At 36.9% G+C, this 24607-nt stretch overlaps 1 protein-coding gene across 3 annotated transcripts; it reads right to left on the reverse strand.

Annotated features, from left to right (window-relative positions):
* Positions 1-164: 164 nt before the first annotated feature.
* Positions 165-18699, reverse strand: LOC106880219 (bifunctional arginine demethylase and lysyl-hydroxylase PSR). Of its 3 annotated transcripts, XR_016238440.1 has the most exons (5): positions 17891-18697; positions 11006-11141; positions 6381-6513; positions 1477-1628; positions 255-375 (listed from the first exon to the last, which is right to left on the reverse strand). XR_016238440.1 is itself a non-coding variant. In XM_014930081.3 (4 exons), the coding sequence occupies exons 1-4, from the start codon at positions 18568-18570 to the stop codon at positions 290-292; spliced, it is 1035 nt and encodes a 344-aa protein (XP_014785567.1). In that variant the 5' UTR covers positions 18571-18695; the 3' UTR covers positions 165-289. The 3 variants fall into 3 exon arrangements, 2 of the variants coding, with proteins under 2 accessions (XP_014785567.1, XP_089198409.1); XM_014930081.3 differs by lacking the exon at positions 1477-1628 and having other exon boundaries at positions 165-375; positions 17891-18695; XM_089342283.1 differs by lacking the exons at positions 1477-1628; positions 6381-6513 and having other exon boundaries at positions 182-375; positions 17891-18699.
* Between the last annotated feature and the right edge of the window lie 5908 nt (positions 18700-24607).

Here is a 24607-nt window from a genome sequence, read left to right on the forward strand (position 1 = left end):
AACATTGGTCAACTCTAATCTACAGCAGGTAACACCAGCACAAGTGCCATTCACTCTGAAATTACATGGTTGCAAAATGAGCTTCTTACCCCGCAACTATATTCCCACTAATAAAGGACACATCTAAAAGGACACATGAAAAAATGAAAACAAACAAATAAATATCTTATAATTTATTAAATCCATCTTTTCTGACCCAGCCTTTTTTTTTTTTTTTTTTAAATCCTTTGCTATGAAATCTAATGTGGTTGGCATTGATCTTCAGCCAATCACATGAAATAAGATTATTTCAGTCATACTCTGATCCGATAGCAATACTCACCTCTTTAAGATGGATGTAAGTAGAATGATACCACTGATTGGTGTCCAATATAACTACAAGACAAAAGGAAATAAATTATCATAAATATAAATATACACAGATTTATATGCATAGCACATATTCATGATATCACATAATTCACAGGAAAACATATTCTTTTATTTGTTTCAGTCATTTGACTGCGGCCATGCTAGAGCACCGCCTATAGTCAAACAAATCGACCCCAGGACTTATTCTTTGTAAGCCTAGTACCTATTCTATCAGTCTTTTTTGCCAAACCGCTAAGTTATGGGGATGTAAACACATCAACATTGGTTGTCAAGCAATGGTGGGGGACAAACACAGACACACAAAAAAATATATATATATAAATTATACGACAGGCTTCTTTCAGTTTCCGTCTACCAAATCCACTCACAAGGATTTGGTCGGTCTGAGGCTATAGTAGAAGACACTTGTCCAAGGTGCCACGCAGTGGGACTGAACTTGGGACCTTGTGGTTGGCAAGCAAGCTACTTATCACACAGCCACTCCTGCACCTTAGATGAACTTATTAACTCCTCAATCCATGAACCAAGTTTGACATAAAAAATTCTATGAAATCTCATAAATAATTATATGCACATATTCAAACAGGAACAAAATGCATATTGCAGGGATGTGTGAATGCAAAAATGATTTTTCTTAAATATTCTTTTATTCTTTTACTTGTTTCAGTCATTTGACTGTGGCCATGCTGGAGCACCACCTTTAGTCGAACAAATCGACCCCAGGACTTATTCTTTGGAAGCCTAGTACTTAGTCTGTCGTTCTCTATTGCTGAATCACTAAGTCACAGGAACGTAAACACACCAACATTGGTTGTCAAGCAATGGTTGGGGGGGGACAAACACAGACACACAAATACATACATACACACATATATAAAGAACATTAATACTCATGAGAGATAATAATGTTAGTGGCCACAAGGTAAAGACCGTATAGGAAAAATTGATAGATATATATATAAGAGTGATATATAATAAGGGTGCTGTGAAGCACCAGCTTTGCTAAAAATAGGAGTCAAAAATACTCTGAAGCCACAAAAATTAACACTAGATTTTCACGGGCATGGTTAGAAAAAAACTAAGTGAATAAGGATTGCATCTTACCTTTGCAAAATTGCAAGAAGGAATGCCAGTTAACCTGGTATGGCCAAAAGCACTTGATTCTCTTCAGCCAAGTCTACTCACAACAAACCTATGTATCACTTTAACCAATGCTTGTGTTCGTTTCAGTGCCCAAACCACATTGAGAAAACAAACTGAGTGAATAATATTTTTAAATATATAAAGAACATTAATAATCATGACAGATAATAATGTTAGTGGCCGCAAGCTAAAAACTGTATAGGCAAAATTGATATCTATAAGAATTATATATAACAAGGGCGCTATGAAGCACCAGCCTCAGTAATAATAGGAGTCAAAAATGCTCCAAAGCCACAAAAGTTAACACTTGTTATTAACTGGCATTCCTTCTTGCAATTTTGCAAAGGTAAGATGCAATCCTTATTCACTTAGTTTTTTTTTCCAACCATGCCCGTGAAAATCTAGTGTTAATTTTTGTGGCATCAGAGTATTTTTGACTCCTATTTTTAGCAAAGTTGGTACTTCATAGCTTTCTTGTTTTATATATGTATATATAAATATATTTGTATGTGAGTGTGTGTCTGCGAGTGCATATATATACACACGAGGGAGTACTCCCAAAAAACTGGAATTTTGCAGTATTAATTTATTCACTTAGCTTTACATGTTTACACTTTTATTGCCTTCAAAGTATTCTCCATTTGAAGCAATGCATCAATCCAGATGCGTTTTCCACAGTTCGAAGCAGTCCTGGAACTCTTGCGAAGTGATGCCTTTTAACACTTCTGTCGTTTTTTTTTTCTTCACCTCTTCCGCATCTGCAAAACGTCTTCCTTTAAGGACTTTTTTCATTTGAGGTAACAGAAAAAAGTCACAGGGAGCAAGTTCGAGTGAATAGGAAGGGTGGGTAAGCAAGGTCATGCCACTTTTGGCAAAAACTGTCTCACACTCAAAGCAGCGTGTGCAGGCACATGGTCATGATAAAACCACCACTTTCCACTTTCCCACAGGTCAGAGCATTTTTGTCTCACTGCGTCTCGTAAACACTTCAGAACTGCTAAGTAAAATGTCTGGTTAGCAGTTTGACCAGGAGGAACAAATTCTATGTGGACAATTCCCTTTGCATCAATGAAACAAATCAGAATCGTCTTGATATTGGACTTCACTTGATGCGCTTTTTTGAGGCATGGTGACACTGAATGCTTCGATTGCCTTGATTGCTGCTTCATTTCCAGGTTGTAGCCATAGCATCAGCTTTTGTCACCCGTGATGACCTTCGGAAAAAGGTCCAGATCAACTTCCAACTGTTATTTTAGTTGTGATTGCTTTTGACCTTCCTTGAGCAAGTGAGGCACAAATTTTGCTGCAACACTTTTCTTTCACAATTCCTTGCTCAAAATTCTTTGGCTGGAACTCCAGGATACACCAATCATATCAACAAGTTCTTCAATTGTTCAGCAACAATCCTCCAAGATCAGTTCATGAATTTCCATGATGTCGCCCTGAACGAGGTTGGTCTTCAAGTGACAAAAGACCATTCCTAAAGCATGAAAACCACTTGTAAACTTGTGTTTTGCTGATGGCAGCATTCTTGTAAGCTGTTTGAAGTATGGCAACTGTTTCGGCTGCCACTTTCCCCAGCAGAAAACAGAATTTCTTGGAAGCATGCTGTTCCTTCATTTCAGCCATCACAGAAATTGACAAATGGGAAAAGCACTGCAAAGCAAAGACGCACCATGTGGCAGTACAACTTCAGTCAATGACACCGGTTGGCAGACTGATGCCTGAGGGTCGCATCAAGTGGCTTCTAGCAGTAAAAGCCTGGACCACCACAGGCTTGTCCCATAGAGAACATTTCTGGTTACGTTTGGTTACACCCTTATATAATGTTATCAAAAAGTTCTGGGACTAGTTATGCTTAATAAAAAATAACTTATTTACCTAAGTTCTCATATAAACATTGGCATGCACAAGCTTTCTCGCATAAGATAATTAAGGAATTAATTTTGCAATGCAAGGTAGATACCAATCAAGATATTCTTATAAGTTGCCTCCAGTGATCTGTGCATTTATTTCAAAATCCCATTCAGTCTCATGTAACCTTGCACATTCTCCTCTAAAATGGGGACAAGTACCAACACTTCTGTGTGGCATGCTTGAACAATTGTGAAAATCTCTTCACATGAAGCCATTGGTTGCCTTGTTAACCCATAAATAAGTAAGTATATTTATATATATACAACATTAAAACATTGCCCAAATGAAATTTAAAATCTACCAATAATCAACATTATAGTCAATTAGGAATACATAAATTCATTATTAATTATTGAACTTAGATAATTAATCTGAATGGATCTAACATCACATCAATGACCATGTTCTATTCAAATAATGACATTTTTCAACAAGATACTAACCTAATTTTTACTTAAATCATACTCATTGTATTTTTACCTTGTTCACAATATGTAAAAGATATAAGATTGAAACTCAGAACATGAGTTGCTCTAAAAACTGCAAGAGCCAATGAAGTAGCCTGTCAATTACATCCTTCTAATTATAAAAAAAAAACAGAAGGGCACATCAAATAATGTAAATCTGGAAATACACTCCTGGGGTACTTTTGGCTGTACCTTGTTTACATGGAATAAAATTCTTCAATGAAATCGTGTTTTGTACATGAAGACCCCTTCTAATGCTAACATTTTTAGTCACCTCTTATAATACATAGGAATGTGGTTAATTATTCTGAACTGGGAATTATTGAATAGAAGAAGTGGATTGAGCTCAGTAATGATAACTAAAGTGAGGTGCATATGGAAGAAATTCTGGAAGCAGTGGAGAAGAAATTAAGAAGGGGATTGTTACTGAAGAGAAAAGTATATGCTGTAAGGTGAACAGAACATAAATCTCATTAGTTCAGTGAATGAGTTTGGAGAGGAAACCAAACAATGAATTGCAGCGTATGATAAAATAGAACCACTGATGGGTGTTGTGAAGAGAAATGGAATGGAATGGTTGAGTCATGTACTGAAAAGATGAAAGTGAGCAAAGGAATGAATGTGGAAAGGAAGTAGATGAAGGAGAAAACTATTGATTCTTCTACCCACAGACTTTGTAAAACTTTATGATAATAATTGTTTCTAATAAGACCAGAAATTTTTTGGAGGAATCAGTTGATTACATAAACGTCAGTACTTGACAGCTACTTTATTTTATTGACTCAACACAGGAAGGATAAAAGGTTATGTGTCTTTGGGTAGCTTTTATCTCAGAATGTAAATTACAGGAACCAATATCACAAAACATTTTGTTTTACAGTGCTCTATTGATTTTCCTATCCAATGGTCTTTGTGATGATTTATAATAATTTTGGGTAGTGTAGCAAGGTCTAGACTCAAAGAGCCTTAGAGTTAATCTAGCAAAAACCAAAGTCTTAGTAAATAGGAAAGCAGACAAATCACAAATCACTGCTCAATCTGTAGAAAAGGCATAGGTAGAAATTCCATAAGATGTACCTGGTATAAGCTATGGATACATAAGAAGTGTAGCAATATCAGAGAAAGGTTAACAGGGAAAATATTTTTCATGTGTGGAAGGTGCACAGGTACAATTAACACTAAAAATGTACACCAAATGCCAGGGAGGATACCTAGAAGCAGTTGATAGCTTCTGTTATCTAGATGACCAAGTCAGTAGCAGAGGTGGATGCTCCAAGACCATAACTGCTAGAATACGAATAGGCTGGACAATATTCAGAGAGTTCCTACCTCTGTTCGGCAGATTGTATGATGCCTCTGTGTGAACAGCCATGCTACACAGCAGTGAAACAGGGCTGTGACTGCTGAGAACATGCATAGGCTTGAAAGAAATGAAGCTGGTATGCTTCACTGGATGTGCAATGTCAGTGTGCATGTACGACAGAGTGTAAGCATCTTGAGAGAAAAGTTGAGTATAAGAGGCATCAGATTTGGTGTGCAAGGGAGACGACTGTGCTGGTATGGTCATGTGATGCATATGGATGAGGATAGCTGTGTGAAGAAGTGCCGATCTCTAAAAGTGGAGGGAAACCCAGGAACACACTGGAGGAGGTGGTGAAGCATGATCTTCAAATGTTGGGTCTCACAGAGGCAATGACTAGTGATTGGGACCTTTAGTGGTGTACCATGCTTGAGAAGATCCATCGAGCCAAGTGAAATCATAGTTGTGGTTGTTGTCAGTATCACATAACTGCCACCCATGCTGGTGGCATGTAAATAGCACCTTTCGAGTATTGGGCCTCATGGAGGTAATGCGGCTGATGCTGGTGTCATGTAACTAGTACCCTTGCTAGTGACATGTAAGAAGCACCTTTCAAGTGTTGGGCCTCACAGAAGCCATAACAAATAACCAAGACCTTTGGCAATATGCTGTGCTTGAGAAAAAGGCCCATCAAGCCAAGTGAAATTGTAGTTGCGACAGATACTGGTGTCATGCAACTGGCACATGTGCCAGTGGTACACAAAAGCACCGTTACACTCTCAGAGTGGTTGGCATTAGGAAAGGCAACCAGCCATAGAAACCATTCCAAATCAGACTGGAGTCTGGTGCAGTCCCTCAGCTTACCAGCCCTGGTCAAACTGTCCAACCCAAGCCAGCATGGACAACAGATGTTAAACGATGATGATGATGATTATGTTTCTGATTTAGGTACAATGACAGCAAGTTTAAAGAAAGGAGTTAGTACCATCTGCTAGTACTAGACTGGTACTTTATTTTATGGATTCTGGAGAGATGAAAGGCAAAGTTAACCTCAGTGGGATTTCGATTCAGAAGATAAAGAGCCAGAACAAATACTGCAATATATTATCTCTGTTACTAATGTTTGTATGAAGCAACAATGACAAGAACAGCAAAGTAAAAAATGAGAACAAGTGACTCACGAATATCTCCAGTTTCCATGGTAACATTCAGAGTATATTTGCATAAATGTTCACACTCCGGAGGAACAATAAGCATAAATGTTTTCTTACCAGCTATCATAGCTTGCCATGATGGGCGTTTTACTGCATCAATCTATAATAGAATGAGGATGGTGCAACCATTGAGAACAAGATGATGATTAAAGATTGTCATTTAGTGCAACTTGAAGTTATAGAAACATATTGTTTAGATATGGGAACACCATAATCATCACATTTGTCATGTTTGACCAAATTTAATTGTTATGAATAAAAATTTCCACTCACTAACATAAAGTCTATACATATATAAATGTGTGTGTATATGGTGTGTACACACATGCATATGTCTAAATTTAACAGAGCAAGGTATTTAAGAAATAATTATATATCTATGTAACTTTTGCTAAACCAAAGATTTTCAAGAAAAATCTTTGAACTCCCAATTTGCATAAAAATATGCTGTTTATGGTCCTTTGTTAATGCAGTTTTCAACTGCACAAAATGAATCTTAATTCACTGCAACATCTACTTCGTGTTTCCATCTATAAATATATTCATGACTAACTTCTGACTCAAATGAGTGCATTCGTCTCTCACTTGCAGTGGCATACATACCTATACTAATTGGTTCCAGGAGACACGACTTAGGTTGGAAAATGATTTAAGTCGAATTAACTTGTCTCTAGGCTAGGCTAGGCTGATAAGAACCATTCCCAGTTCTGTACTTTATTTATGAATGCATTTTCAATAATACATGGTTAATAAAACCCATTTTAAGCTTACAAACAAATAATTTTTATTTTTTAATACTGTACAGTAAAAAAAAAAGTAATCTAAATTTATGAATACAATTTGGAGGTGTTTACCATACATCACAGACGCTTTATTTATGAATGTGGTTTGCAATAAGACATGGTAAAATAAAAGTCTTTTTTAAGCTCAAAAAACAAATTCAGTAATTATTATTATTTTGCAATATTAAAAAAAAAATTGATTATTTTAAATTTACCAATATGTACATACAATTTAGTGGTTCTGTGATTTCATGATTTCATTCACTAAGCGACACTACTTTATGATGTGTATCTTAACATTTACTGTACATATGATTTTATATGCTTTTATTCTTATTTATTGTACAGTAACATGATTTTATGTGCTTTTAACAGTTTTGTAGTGATTTTATGATTCCAATCTTTGTGGTGACAGACGTAAAGTCAAGTAAAATGATTTTTTATTTTTCCATATCTTATTTTTGAAAACCGAAGTATAATCAAGAATGACTTAAATCAAAATGACTTAAGCCGAGGTATGCCTGTACTTAAAAGCAACAAGCTGACAGAATGGGGAAAATTCTTTGGATGCATTTCGTCCATCCTTACATTCTGAGTTCAGATTCCATCAAAGTTAGCTTTGCCTTTCATCCGTTTGGGGTTGAGAAAATAAAAAATAAATACTGTAGTGAAACTACTTCCCGCCATTAGATACAAACTACTATCGCCATTACATACATTCTTCTCATTTAAATATAAATAAATGCGAGCGTAGTAGAGAACCCATTCCTTGTCATCACGTGACTGATCATTATTCGAATCGGCAACTTCTTCGAACCGTTCCCGTCAGAACGCAAACTGACCAATCACGGCCCCTAATAAGGTCACGTGATAGAGTAAAATTCTGAAGGCATTTGGAGCCCTCTTAACGCTATATATAGATCAACTCATACCCCACAATTGGTCTCGGTCCAGTTTCTCTTTGAGAACTGTTCTGTGTACCACACGACAGCAGCAGCAGTTCCAGCGACCACTTCAACAGCTTCGTCCAGCCAATGATGACCACCGCCGTCGCCACATCAGCAATACGAGTCTACGACTACTATCCAGCATCATCGTCATGACCAACACGATTACTACCAAACAGCCTCTACACCACCAGCGTCAACACGACTTACTATGTACACCAAACTACCGCGGCACATCTCTCTCTTCGATTCTGTTAGGTGACTCAGCTTCACCACGGTAAATAAACAGACAAGAGTTCTCAGCCAACGATGAACATCTGTAAAACAAGAATCACGGCCCGGCATCGATGCCACGACATCACAACTAGTGATCAGCTCTGCCACACTCATCCCCCTCACTCTCACATATAGAACTCTTCCTATAGTGTACACAAGAACTGGTATATAATTGCTCACGTGTTATTGACTCTCTTTCTATCTGCTGTAAACACTCATACACACATGTATCACTCACATACACACTTTTCTTTGTATGACGGCCTGTCTTTGATTATGTTCTTATATGCCGCATTCACACTCACACACAGACATACATCTTTAACGCTACAATAAATATCTCTGTTATTCATCTAATACGGTTGTGGTCTTTCATTACTGGTCATCTATGTTATCGTCGTATAACATATCATGTATATCATCATCTCTGATATATATATTTTGTGTTCGACCGTGTGACGCGTTTAAATAAAAGGAGTCCTCTGTTTTTCCATTCGTCACCATATCTCCTTTTTGAGTTTGCATGGTCGTCCCTTACAATACCATTTGAGCATTGGGGGGGGGGGCAATGTAATCAACTTAGCCCCTCCCCTGAAATTGTTGGCGTTGGACCAAAATTTGAAACCAATATTCATATACTTAAGTTTTGAAGATATACACAGACTTCTCAGATTTCATTATTGTAAACAGTGAGATGTTACATAACAACCATAACTTACTTGTGACATTACAGCCAACATTTGTGTCATTAACCCTTTCGTTACTGTATTTCTTTTGAGATGCTTTGTGTTTCTTTCAATTATTTTAAATATAACAAAGAATTTAGTAAAATAACTTAGTTATCATTCAGCTAGTGTTAGGAACATAAATTGTGACTAAGGTTTGGTGGAAGATTTTAATTGAAAACTTATGAAAACAAGACATTTGTACTCAGAGCTGGTTTCAGCTCGGTTGGTAACAAAACAGTTAAGGCCACCACTGTGGTATCATTTAAACTACTTGTACTGTCTTATTACAATCAGTACTCATCTGTGTCACTGAAACATTACCAAAATGTTTCCCAACATGACTACTGAGTTATTATTGGTGTTGATGTGTTTATGCCCCCCAAACTTAGCAGATTGGCAAAAGAGACCAATGTTCCAGGCATAAAAACAAAAAACAGGTACTGGTGTCAATTCATTCGACTAAAAATTCTTCAAGGCAGTGCCCTAGCATGGCCACAGCCTAATAAATGAAACAATTAAAAAGTACATTATTTACATTTGACGGATATTTGTCCTCATCTTATTTGTTGTTAACACATTTTGGCTGATATACCCTCCAGCCTTCTTCAGGTGTCTTGCGGAAATTTCGAACCAAGCTTCTCATTCCTAAGGTATTTTTCAATGTAAGAATTGTTGTTGTTGTTGTTTAGGTCACTGTTTGGAATCGAAATCGGAATCTTGGGGTTAGTAGCCTGCGCTCTTAACCACTACCCCATATGGCGTAGTGGTTAAGAGCGCGGGCTACTAACCCCAAGATTCTGAGTTCGATTCCAGGCAGTGACCTGAATAATAAAAATAATAACATCAAAAAATACCTTAGGAATGAGAACCCAGGTTCGAAATTTACCCACACACCTGAAGAAGGCTGGAGGGTACATCAGCTGAAACGTTGTGTTAACAACAAACAAGATGAGGACAAATATCCGTCAAATGTAAAAAATGTAAATAATTCCATATCTCTTAAATATAGAACTAAATTAAAAAGTAATAGGTAAAAGGAACCCCAGAACTAATAAGACTGCTTACTCAGTTTCCATGGAGATCAAGACTACAACAGTACACTTGAATGTGATGCTGGTCAATTGCAGGGTTCAAGGCCAGCAACTTTTGAGGGGAGGAAGAAGCAAGTTGATTACAGAGATTGCCATGTTGGGTGACACATATGGCAGTCAAAGTAGTTGAACAGAAATGGAGTGAAGCCACCCTCAATGCATTGCTCCATCATAGGTCTACGAAGGTCCCTGTCAATAATCTGGGGCTAGTTTATCTTGAGACATCCACTAAAGGACTTGGTGAGATTGACATGTTGGAGAAAACATAATTGAGAGATAACTAAGGTAGAGAACCCAAATTCCATTTTCGATACCAGCTCAAGGCCGCTCTCCTCCACTGTTCCATTGACCCAAATACCTGGGAGACAATCACCAAGGACCACCCAAGATGGCAGCATGTCATCATCAAAGGAACAGATAAGAAAGAAAATAACAGACGTCAAGAGGCAGAGATCAGATGTTGAAGTGACAAAGTGCAATTCACACATCCTCATCCCCTGCCAACCTTCCCTTGCAATAAATGCTCCTGGTTCTTCTATACCACCCTTGGCCTGAACAGCCACATCCGGCACAAGCACCCATCACACCATTAGGATGAAGATGCTCAATTACTCGCTACAGATTAAGTACTTGGACACAAGTTAATGCCAATGATGATGACATGTGAGAAGGATTTAAATGCCTGCAATAGAATGAGCTCTGCTAAAAGAATTACTGAAGTACTATATGATGGATTACACTGGATCAGGTATAAGGTCTGATACTTACATGAATGTGAGCACCCTTGCCAAATCCACCCATAAAAATCCAATCCACTGAAGTTGTTTCTGAATCCCCTGGCAGAAAATAAGGTTTCTCATAATGCTTCCTCAATTCAACAGAAATTTCTGGATCACAATTGCTCCTTAGAAGAAGAAAAAGAAAATTAGTTTTAAGTAACAAAATATAACTAAATGACTGTTGTGGTGAGAGTCATTGACACCCCTGGGGGATTGGAAGAATAGACTAGCCGAACTCTTATAAGAGTAGAGGTTGGTAGTAGTGAGTAGAGAGCGTTTTGGTAGTCTCGTAAAGTATGCTGTGTGAACACATTGATCAAATCTCTGCTGCGTAATTTATATATCTAACGTGTGTACAAGGATATAAAAGTGGTGACAAGATATTCGAAGCTTGTGTCGGGTGTTTAAATTTTTTTTTTTTTGGTACGTAACCAAAGAAAGAATCATTTTAACATGAAAAATTTGTTGGCTCACATGACTCACAACAACTGCAACAGCAACAACAATAGTCACAACAAATACAACAGCAACAACAACAAAACCAACAGTTACTGGAAGTAATGTTGAAGGAGTTTGAAAATACTTCAGGTTCATTCTCATCAGACAGTGTAGCAAATTCATTTGGAGAATTTATTTATAACTCAGAAGGTACTACTTTTTCTGCATATTTTAGAAGATACAAAGAAATCTTCAAAGAAGAATGTAAAAATTGGAATGATGAGAAAAAGGTGTGACTACTTTTAAGAAAGTTATCCCCTCCTAAACACAAAAAATACTGAAATTATATCCTGCCAAAGAAACCAGGTGAGATTTGTTTCAATGAAACAGTTAATCTGTTATCGAGAATTTTCACTGAAAGAAGTTCTCTGTTCAATACTTGTTCGCCGTGTTTAAATTTAGTTAAAAAAGATGAAGGTTTTGTCACCTATATGGGGTCATTAATAGAGAGTGTGAAAAATTCAAATTAAATGAATTAACTTTGGATTTGTTCAAATGTTTAATTTTTGTTTAAGAGTTAACAGCAAGAAAAAATGCTGATATATGTTCCCTTTTATTAACAAAATTAGAACAGGACCAAAAATTAACTCTACAGGCAGTGGCTGAAGAATGCCAAAGGATTATAAATTGAAGACATGACACTGATAAAATTGAAGAAAAAGATTGCTCTTAGATACATTACGTGTTGACCTGAAATGAATAAGAAAGAAAGAAAATGAATGTCAAGACCAAATCCATGCTATGGTTACGGAGGTTTACATTTTAAAAGTAATTGTCCTTTCAAATGTCATAAATGTTTTGATTGTGGAAAAATTGGACATAAAATATCACATTGTATAGCAAAGCAAAAAAAATTCTAGACAGAATGTATTGTTAAAAAAAATTCTAAGCAAGGATCAGAAAAGAAAATATGTGTCCATAAAAATGAATAATGTGAATATCAAGTTACAATTGGATACGGGCAATGATATCATGATAATTAATACAGATACATGGGGAAAAAATAAGGAAACCTAGATTAAAGGAAACTTCAAAAATTGTGCGAGGTGTTTCAGGAAAAAAATTGCATTTTATGGGCGAAAGGATAAGTGATGTTACATTTTGTGGAAAAACTTTGAAAGCCAAAGATTTTGTGTTGAAAAATACAAATTTATTTGGAACAGACTGGATGGAATTATTTAACTTATGGGACCTACCCATAAATATTTCTTGTAAAAATATGAATGGTTTTTCCGCCAGTACAAATAAGGCATCAGATGATTTATAAAAAAACAATTTAAAAAATTTTTTCCTACAGTTTTTTCTGAGGAATTGGGTCTTTGCACCAAAACAGAGGCAAAGAAAATGCTATACTGATTTTTAAACCAAAAAGAACGGTACCTTTTGCAGTGTTGAAAGAAGTCAACGAAGAATTGGATAGACTTGAAAAGCTTGGCATTATTGAAAAAATTGATTACTCAAAATGGGTGTCCCCAACAGTTTATGTCAAGAGAAAAATAATAAAATCTGAGTATGCGCTGATTTCTCAATGGGATTAAACAAATGTTTGATGCCATATAATTATCTGTTACTTAGTCTGGAAGAAATTTTTCGCTAAGTTGAATGGAGGAAAACTTTTTTCAAAGTTGGACCTATCTGAAGCATATTTGCAGGTAAAAGTCAATGAGGAATGTTCCAAATTATTGACAATAAATACCTATAAAGGGTTGTATAAATTTAATTGACTCCCCTTTGGTATAAAGGTAGCACCTGGCATATTCCAACAAATTATGGACATTATGCTTGTAGGTTTGGATTTCGCTGTAGTTTACCTTGATGACATACGTGTAAAAAGTGAGTCTCAATGTCAGCATGTTGAGCATGTTAAAAAGGTCTTCAAAAGAATAAAAGAGAATAGTTTTAAGCTCAGCGAGGAAAAGTGTGAATTTTTTATGCCAAGAATAAAATATCTAGGGCAGATTTATTGATGAAAATGGATGCAGACCAGATCCGTCTAGGGTGAGTGCAATAAAAAATATGCCTCTCCCAACAAACACTACATCACAAGCATTTTTGGGGCTTGCAAATTACTACCACGTATACATACCGAATATGCATGATTTAAGAGCACCTCTCAATGATTTATTAATGTCTTAACGTCGGAATTGTCGTTAACACATTTTGACCTGAATTTAGGAAAAGTAGTGGCAGCAGATGCTAGTGAAAGTGGTATTGGAGCTGTGATTTTACACAAGTATGAAGATGGTAGCCTGTTCATTATTGCCAGTAGAGAAAAGCTACAGTCAAATAGAAAAAGAAGTATTTGCCATCATATATGTGGTAAAAAAATTCCATAAATTTATACATGGAAGAAGGTTCCATCTGCAGACAGACCACCACCTGTTATTGTCGATCCACAAATCAAAAAAGGGTATCCCTACTCATACAGCCAACAGATTGCAGCGCTGGGAAACAATCCTCTTAAATTACAACTTCAAGATGGAGTATATGCCATTGAAAAAATTGGAACATGCAGATGGTTTATCAAGATTGATACCAAAATACAGTGAACCACTAAAAGACACAGTGATAGACTTCTAATAGTGGTAGATAGCTATACAAAATGGCCAGACATGTGTAAATGTAGCAAACTGATATCCACAGCAACAGTTGAATTTCTACATGAACTTTTGCTAGATATGGTGTCCTAGATACCATAGTCTCTGATAACAGTACACAATTCACAGCGAATGAATTTAAGACTTTTTACAAGATGTACTCAATTGAATATATTACTACTCCTCTGTATCACCCAAGATCTAACAGGCAAGCTGAAAGGTAGGTTCATGGATACATTTAAAAGAGCATTAAAGAAATTAAGAAACGACCTAGTTGATGATGCAGTATTGACACAACTCTTGAAGGTTTATAGGATAACACCAAACCCAGACACTTTTTCAGGCAAGTCACCTGTGGAACTAATGTTTGCTCGAAAAATAAAGTCAAATTCTGACAAGCTGCTACCAGTAAGAAAAACAAATAGAGAAAAGACTAAAAATATGATAGTTTTTTAATATTGGTGTCAAGGTGTTTTTCAAAATATATAAAAATGGAAGACGCGGTTGGGAAGACAGAGTAGTAACAAAAAGAATGAAGCGAAAAATGGGAACATAAAAGGCATTTAAACCATCTAAAAAAAAAATATACAGAAAAAAGAAAAGAGATACCCATAGAAGTGTTCGATGACACCTTTGACGTTCCAATGCCACAAGAAATTGAACTTAGGCGTAGCAGCACAAGAAAGAGAAAACAAACAGAAGGGTTGAAAGCAGTGCCAAAACGGAAGAAATATTAAACTTCCCTAGAAGGAAAACTTCAAAAAGGGGGATGTGATGAAAGAAAAATAAATAAATAAAAATAATAATATTAACTTCGAATGGAAGTCAATCTCAAAGGAGGAGATGTTGTAGCGAAAGTCATTGACACCCCTGGGGGATTGGAAGAATGGACTAGCTAAACTCTTATAAAGAGTAGAGGTTGGTAGTAGTCAGTAGAGAGTGTTTTGATAGTCTCACAAAGTATATCATGTGAACATATTGATCAAAGCTCTTCATGTAATTTATATATTCAACATGTGTACAAGGATATAAAATGGATCAAGGACACAGACGTAGTTTCAGTAGAGGATCAAATCCCGGTCAGGGGATCAGTTATGCAATAAATTTAAATGAGGGCTGCTGAAAAGTTTCTGACTTTGGATAAGAGAAAATACAGGAGGATCAGTTAATTATGATTTTATCATTGAACATATTCCCCTTTCAGATTCACACACTTACTTGCAGTGGTCCTTTAGTTTTTCTAAACCTTGTAAAAGAACTTTAAAGATTGGGCCCCCAACCAAGCCTTTCACAATACCCTTAAAGCCAGGAACTTTTTAGCACCCACTCATATTTTCCAAAAGTAGTAATTTCTCATAGCAGCATGAAAGCTACCTTTTCCCTAATCTGTAGTAATAATTATTTCTTAGATTTCCCTTTCTGTAAAGTAGTGGTGGCCCTGATGATGATGATGATGATGATGATGATGATGCCAATAAGGATGATGACAATGATGATATGCCTGGTAGCAAAGAGAAATAAAGTTCTTTCCCATATCATATAAACTCATAGAGCTGGTTTCCTCACCTGGATGACATGCCAGTCCATTTCAGGAATACTCTGAGTGGACTGGAGCAACATGAAATGAAGTGTTTTGCTCAAGAACACAACAAATTGCCTGATCCAGGAATCAAAACCACAATCTTACAATTATGAGTCCAACACCCTAACCACTAAGCCATGCACCTCTATACATGCTTGGTATTGACTAGAGAAGGAAGAAAGTGCTTGTTTTTGTTATTATAGTCGTTGTTCTGCTTCACCATCACCCCCACCCCAACAGGCCAAATCAAACAGAGATAAGATTGAAAGCCATTCCACTCATGACCATCTTCCTTTGATCAAGTTTCATGACACACTTGAGATCAGATAAAAAATGTTTACTGGTACACACAAAAGGGAAGTATAAAGCCAAACTGCTAAGTCATCGGTATGTAAATGCACCAACAGTTGTTGTCGAGCAATAGTGGGAGGGGGGACAAGCACTAACATAAAGACACATACACTCACACGCACACAAACATATATAATGGTTTCTTTCAGTTTCCGTCGACCAAATTCACGCACAAGGCTTTGGTCGTCCCGAGGCTATAGTAGACATTTGCCCAAGGTATAATGTAGTGGGACTGAACCTGGTACTATGTGGTTGGGAAGCAAGCTTCTTATCACACAACCACACCTGCATATAAACAAATGATAAATTACACATTTTCAAGGTGCTGAAGTTTTGGTGTGGATTTTCTAAAGTCTCAAATTATATTTTTAAAAATCAATGACACACTTAGAATTCCTTTACAGCACAGCATTCAAAAAGCACCAGACAAAATCATAAAACAAAATATCAAACAAACACAACACAAAGAATAAAACAAAATACACACAAATGCACCAATATGTGTAAGCAATGATGACTAAAGCAAACTAAAGAATCTGCACATGTCTAGCCAGTATATAGTATGAATGATTAAAGACACAACTTTCTAAAATCTTTGCCTCCATTCTAAAGTCAAATTATTAAGCACAGCTGTCCCAACAATTTTTTAAAAATAACTTAGCCACCTCCAGTCCACAAACACTCCAGTTTTTATAGGAATGTTTCCCCTCATAAGAGATGAAAGATCTGTTATACTACAAAGTAGGCCAAAAGTCATGCACCAATACATTTGACAATTATTTATGTTAATTACATTATTTTTATTATTATTGGTGTTTCGCCCGTTGCTACATTCTGAGTTCAAATTCTGCCAAGGTTGACTTTGCCTTTCATCCTTTTGGGGTCGATAAATTAAGTACCAGTTGCGTACTGGGGTCGATCTAATTGACTGGCCCCCTCCCCCAAAATTTTGGGCCTTCTGCCTAAAGTAGAAAAGATTATTATAATTATTATTCATAGGATGGCGAGCTGGCAGAATCATTAGCATACCAGGTGAAATGCTTAGTGATATTTCATCTGCCTTCACGTTCTGAGTTCAAATTCCACCAAGGTCAATTTTGCATTTCATCCTTTCAAGGTCAATAAAATAAGTACCAGTCGAGTACTGGAGTCGATGTAATTGACTACCCCTCTCCCACACATTTCAGGCCTTGGCCTAAAGTAGAAAGAATTATCATTATTCATTTTGTTCATCATGTACATGTGTATTCATCATTATTTTATTTATTTTATTCAATTTTAAAAAATTGAAGCATGTCTTTGACAATTCCGGAGTGTATCGAACTTATTTTGTGGATGACTTTAGGCCCAGCCCGTATATTATGTGTGTGTTTTTACATGGCTCTACCAACAAATCAAAATATTCTCATTATCATCATTTTAACACTCATTTTACCATGCATACATGATTTGGGTGGAATTTGTTGGAGGCAGATTTTCAATGGCTAGATACCCTTCCTGTTGCCAATGTTCCCCTGTTTCCAAGAAACACAATATTTCTGCATGACCAGACATATTTTCACAGAATATTGGAAACAAGAGACACCACTTGCTTGGTGATGTTAAGGCAAAGAGACAGTAACATACACACACACACATGACAGGCTTCTTTTTGTTTCCACCTACCAAATCCATTTACAAAGCTTTGGTAGGCCCGAGGTTATAGCAGAAGACAATTTGCCAAAGGTGCCAGACAGTCGCATTCAGTCTGGAATCATGTAGTTGGGAAGCCAACTTCTTACCACACAGCCATGCCTGTGCCTGCACCTATAGAAATAGAAATCAACGAAAATCCTGAGTTACTTACCATCCAACATACCAAGGTAATTGACCAGGATCAAACCGAGCCCTGGCCAGGGGCATTCCTAAGAACTGAGCAAAACTTGTAAAATTAGTGTTGTATGGGAAAAACATGCATTCTTCCAAATGGCTCAGTCTTGAACTAAAAAGTTTATGGAAGAAGTTGAAATTGAACATCTTCAGAGCTGTCCAGTTAGTTGTAGCATTTTTGATCAAAACAGGATGTCCAGTATATGCATATTTTTGCATGAAGTTTTCTGTGCTGATGTTAAATTCTGTTGGCACTGAATCCATTCCAAGACACAGCTCTTCACAGTTTGAAGCTGGTCTCAATACTTCCATCAGGATTTCATTGTTTTCAAGCAAACATGGTGAGTTATGAAGCCAATCCTGAAATGTTGGTGAAAGAACAAGACAAAGGGTGAATGCAATGACGATAATGTGATGTAGTGTTTTCTTCCATTGCCATATAACCATTGTCAGCTTCCTCTCTTCAGTAAGTTGCAGATGTGATCTAACAAGACAGTGGACCATATTAATATCAATACCAGAAAGTCTTGCTTTTTCATATATTATTTCCAGTTTCCTAGTCAAATCTAACAATTGCTCTGGTTCTTTTAAAGATGTATCACTATTTTTAGTTGTCTTTGAGGGTGGGAAATTTCTAAGTCTGTTTCTGGTTACCATTCTTGTGCAAAAGGCAGAACTTGCTGTCTTTTTGGAAGACTAAAAGAAGTAAATTCAACTTATACTGCTGGAGTTCTTAGTTTACAACTAATCCTTGTGTGTGTGATGTGTGCATGTGTGTATGTGCATGTGTGTGTATGTGCATGTGTGTGTACGTACATGCATGTGTAAGCATGAATGTGTGGGGTGGTCTTTGTGTATTCGCATGTGTGTATAGAAAAGCAGCTGGCAGGTGTTATGAGGATGATAGGAGCATGTCAATAATGTAACAATTAAGTCACGTTCCACACTCAGTACTACATTTCAGGCACATGCATGTGTGTGTGTGTGTGTGTGTGTATGTGTGCATGCATATGTGATTCAAATAATTGTTGACTTTATTTTCTATCTAAACTCACTTAAGAGAAAGAGAGACAGAGAGATGTGCAATGAAGAAGAAGAAGAAAAAGAAGATGATGAAAAGAAGAGAAGGAGGTTAAGTGAGTCATGTGTGTGAACCATCAAATAGTAAAATGAGTTTGTGTATATTCAGATGTCTATAAAATAGATACTTTTGTTAATTATATAAAGGAAACAAAATGAACCAACAAACCAGTATGGAAAGTAGACATAAAATTATTATGTTGATGATGATGGTATATGAATGTGTGCGTGTTTGTGTGTGTGTGTATGTGTGTAAATATATATATTTTTTTATACATATATATATATTTAAGTGTTGGGTATGTTTCCTAGAAGTATGCCAATAAAGCACATTCACTGTCTATGGCTACCTGGTATCATCCACAATAATTACATAATTGTTGCTGGTTCTACTTCAGGAGATCTGCAGTGTACATTGAGTATAAAACAAACGATAGAGATGGAAAATGGAATACATGGGAAACTTTATTGTTCACAATGATTGTTTTGACACATCCTGCATCGATCCCTCATGGGTGGGAAACTATACAACTTGCTGTGGTGCACCCCTTGGTGCAGAAGCGTCTTGTCAGGTGACATAATAAGAGGTATCTCGTTAAATGAACTCTGTTTCACTCGGATTAATACAGCATGTTGTTAGTGTCCATAGTTTAAGGCTGTTGGGCCAATATTATTTTGTTAGAATGCTGGACAAAATGCTTAGTGACATTTTGTCTGTCTTTATGTTCTGAGTTCAAATTCTGCCAGGGTTGACTTTGCTTTCATCCTTTCAGGGTCAATAAAATAAGTATCGGCTGAGCACTGGGGTCAATTTAATTGACTTACCCCTTCTCCCAAACTACTGGCCTTGTACCGAAATTTGAAACCAATATATGAAACATTGGAAGATGTTGTCCTATAACTTATTGAACTGTCCTACCCATGTCAGCATGGAAAGTGGACATAACAGGATGATAATGGTGATGATGATAATATATGTGTGTGATGACAGTTGACTTGCAATCCCATTTCCTTTTGAGATGTAGTACTCCCTGTCATAGGTTCTTACAATGAAGACATATATCACAATGTCAAGACAAGAATCCATCTCCAAGACACTGACATCACGTGAATGGAGTACATAACCATGTAGGCAATGGGGGGGGGGGGAATCACAGCAGCTCCAGTGTACACCACATCTTTCATGTGACCTAACAAGTGGGGAAGCTATGAATGTGGCAATATTTCATTATATGTCCATACAATACCCTGGCATCTGCAATGAAAGACATACCATTTGCTTGTAGTTGTAAGAATTTTGAGGTTTGACTTCATCATCATTTAAGCCCACTTTTCCAGTGCTAGTATGAATTGAATGGGTTGCCACAGTGCATTCTCATTAAATAGGCTTTGGATCCCATCATGTTCATATATTACCTTACATGGGATGATTTCTTAAATTGGATGCTCTTTTTATCACCAATCGTTTTACAGAATGTCCTGGGTACACTTTACCATTGTACCAGCACTAAAGAGGTTGCCATGATCTTAGCAACACTTAAGAGCCCCCACTACCCTGTGTTGCATTTGTTTCTTCACCAATAATAATTTAAAAAAAGACCCCCTCTTGCCTGCTTTGTCTCCATTTATTTGTACTATTAATTCATACTACTTGATAGGAAGAGCCAATGTGAGAGGATGATAAAAGAGAGAGACAGTTACATGATGGTTGTTGGTAAAGAGACTGGATAGAAATAGCATGAGCAAGAGAGATCAAAGTCTAAACATGAAACATCCCATAATGGTGGGGGAGGAGAGAGAGTGACAGGTGAAAGATAGATGTTCATAAATGTTTCTAACTGAAGAACAAAGCCTTTGAAGACAGAGGTCAGTCAGTTAAATTAACCCCAGTAGTTGACTGGTACTTTATTTTGACTTAACCCAGAGGGATGAAAAGCAAAATTGTCCTCAGCAGGATTTGAATGGAGAATGCAAAATGTCAGAACAAGTATCTCAAAGCATTTTGCTTGGCACTAACAATTCTGCCAATCTACTATCTTAATGCATACCAATAAAGAATTAAAGAGGAGTGGAGAGATATATGAGAGGGAGAGAGGAGTAACAATAAAGATGGGAGATGGTAAGAGAGAGAGATGCATGCCAATTATGACCACCACCACCATTATTATATCCATTTTACCATGCTTGCTTGGGTTGGAAAGGTCTTGTCAATCAACACTTCACCATTTGATGCAATCCTTTGCTGTCTCTTACATCTGTGTTAGACTCTTGTGAATAGTCTTCACCTCTTCATCTTTTTCCAGAACTTCTGATTACTTGGAACTCTTAGCACTTCTTTATACAACTTACACCTGTCATAGGTATCACTTACCAGCACAGTTTTTTCTTTTCTTACACACCGTTTGATCCTTCTTGTATCCAGTTTTCTCTCAGCTGATTTGTGCTTTGACATTTGTTCACACTAACATCACACAACCAGTGAAACATAGTCATCTCTTTCTTTCTCCAGCCTTCACGAATTCTCTTTATTCAGGGTCCACATCCCACTACTGTGCAGTACAACACTTTAAATACAAATACTGCATTTTCTAGTAGCAAGTTGACATAGTATATAATGTATATGTAGTGTCAACATTCAAGCATCATCACTATCTCTCCAAATGCTGCTGCATTTCACATGGAATTTTTGATCCTCCAAAGTGAACCCATCCCTTTTGGGCTGTAAATTTTGGTCTGAAAAGTTTGACTTGTAAACCAGAATATACAGTGTCATACAATCTGCTCCTCACACAAATAAAGAATCTTTCTTACTCTGCCAGCTATACTTTTAGAACACCCACCTTCACTGCAAATTATAGACTGCTGAGTAACAAAAGTTACCTTTTCTCGGGTGTCTTCTGAACATGAGATTTATTTCATGCGTACTTTTACTGTTAATTTCTGTGTATCTGCCACATTTGAAGATTACATATTCCCAGTCTGTGATCCCATGACATCTTCTGCACCTATGGTTTACATAGGGTCCAATATTGAATTTCTACCTACTCTTTTTCTGCATATCAATTCTGGTATTTGATTGGTACTTTATTTTATCAATTGTAAAAGGATGAAAATTAAAGTGACTTCCAGGCATGGTTTGAACTTACATACTATAATACTGTGTAACAATTTTTGTCCTTGGGTAGCAACTGTTATTTCCTATTTGCTTACTTCTAGAAAGTAAGAAAAATGGTTAACAGTTCCTTTTGTTACATTTATTCAAACCCCAAAGAATCCTTCTCAACACATGGCTATGATGCTCCCCCTATTACTCTTGTTCATGATCAGAGATGCACATATTGTCAGTCACTAAGGAACATGCTCAAGTGGTTAAGGTGAATTTGGTATTGAGCAGAATATTTGCTGTAATGATAGTTCTGCTTCAGCAACTCAGTGCTGAATCTGTCTGAAATGTAATGGAAAATAGGTCAGTTTCAAAACATTGATGTCCAGGTTACAAAAGCAAACATTGACGAGAATAGTTACCATTTCCTTTGATTTCTAGAGAGAAGCAAATAGGAAATAACACTTACTGACCAATGACAAAAAAAAAATAAATGTAACCAAGATATTTTACTCATCATTTATGCCACTTCACCACTCTTTAAAAGACCATAAAGGCAACAAAATTATATTTTTAAACTCTTTCAATACAAGCTCATCTTCAGTTTTATGATACAAAACTTCTTGTTTTAAACTTCCTATTTAAATTTATATCTATCATTATTTTCCTTTGTAAGAATCTTTTGTGTCCCAAAATACTGACTTGAAAAACAATAATGAATTATTTTACTTCTCAGTAAAATTCTTGCTAGTTTTCAAAATGAACTTACACACATTAGCAGTGCAGTATTTTGTTAAAGAGATTCACAACAGGGCTAAACAGAAGCACAACATTAATTACTGGATTGGTGGGACAGAGTTTAACTTGGCTCCAGCAAGACTTGAATTCAGAATCTTTAATCTGATTTTCTATTGTTTCCCCTGTTCAATAATCACATCATAGCTGATCAGATCAAATTAAAGAAAACTGTTTCCATTGATTTTTCAATTGCTGCTATAGGAAAGTTGGTTATACATCATTAGATGTACACCTGCTTTCCTATATTAAATTAGAATGAACAGAACGCACGAACTCCAAACTATCAACTCAACAATATTTATTCATGGTGGAAAATATACAGCTTTAATCTTGTTTGTTGAGGCGCCTTCTGTGTGTGAGAACATGGTTGTTGGGACGTTGATGTGAGCTGTCTAGCGTAAGTTCGAAAGATGGAGCGAGCTAGACACGTCCATGCTCAATCGCTGGCCAGTAAGAAAGAGACAGAATAAAGCGGGAAACGCTTGGATGTTGAATTCCACGCATGCGTGAGACTACGCATGCGCACGGCGTTACTACAGGGCTCCCCTCGCCAGTGTGGAACGCACGATAATATAATTTTTTTTGGAGGAACGCCTGAGGCAGGATGGCCACTGAAAACCACCCACAAGATGTAGCACAAACACACACAAAGAAAAATGAAATAAATGAAATGTACACTCGTGTGATACATGCATGCAATGTACTGAAAGGAAAGAAAATATATGAGTGCACAAGTGTGTGTGAGAAAAAACACAGAATATATTAAAAGTGTCTGTAGAGAAAAAAAACTATATATCCAGTTCGTAAAAGAATTACACAAGTTGAATGTCCGTACACAGGAAGTCGTGGTCAGTTGGCAGAGCTGTAGTTGAGCATCGAGGCGAGATTGCGACCTGTTACCTGGTACTAAATATCCTAGTCGGCTAGCTCTGACTGTTGTGCGTGAGGGAAAAATTCCACTCATACAGTGAAGATAAAACCGAGTGTGTTGATCTGGTGTGTCCCTGGTGGTGGGGTTGTTGGCACACAACATTGTGGTAGACAGTACATTGATGGAGAAGACGTCGGCGCAGGAACTGTAATATAGCTGTGTTCTGTATGTGTGGTGGTAATGATGTCCTGTTGAAACTGTTGGCGATGTTTGGGGAATGCTTGTAGTTGGTAGTAGTAGTTGATGTCGTCACTGTAAAACTGGCTGTTCTGTATGTGTGGTGGTAATGTTGACAGTGGTGTTCGAAAAGGTACGCTTTTACAGACGGTCGACAGAAACTCTCTGTACGACCATTAGCGTCGACCTTGATGAGATTTTTTTTTTGTTTTTAACCCAAGACTACGGGTTGTGAGTGAAATTGTTCGCATGTGACGAGCATGTTGCTGCTATTTTTAGCAAGTAGACGACGCTGTGTAAAAATGAATTTGACGTCTCGTATAGTATTATTGGTTGGTAGTCCAGAATCCATGGCCGCGTTTGTTCTTTAGTCGGGGTCACCACTATAGGAAAGTTGGTTATACATCATTAGATGTACACCTGCTTTCCTATATTAAATTAGAATGAACAGAACGCACGAACTCCAAACTATCAACTCAACAATATTTATTCATGGTGGAAAATATACAGCTTTAATCTTGTTTGTTGAGGCGCCTTCTGTGTGTGAGAACATGGTTGTTGGGACGTTGATGTGAGCTGTCTAGCGTAAGTTCGAAAGATGGAGC

The sequence above is a fragment of the Octopus bimaculoides genome, chromosome 25 (genome assembly GCF_046866305.1).
Source record: "Octopus bimaculoides isolate indiv1 chromosome 25, ASM4686630v1, whole genome shotgun sequence".
Taxonomy (NCBI): Eukaryota; Metazoa; Mollusca; class Cephalopoda; order Octopoda; family Octopodidae; genus Octopus; species Octopus bimaculoides.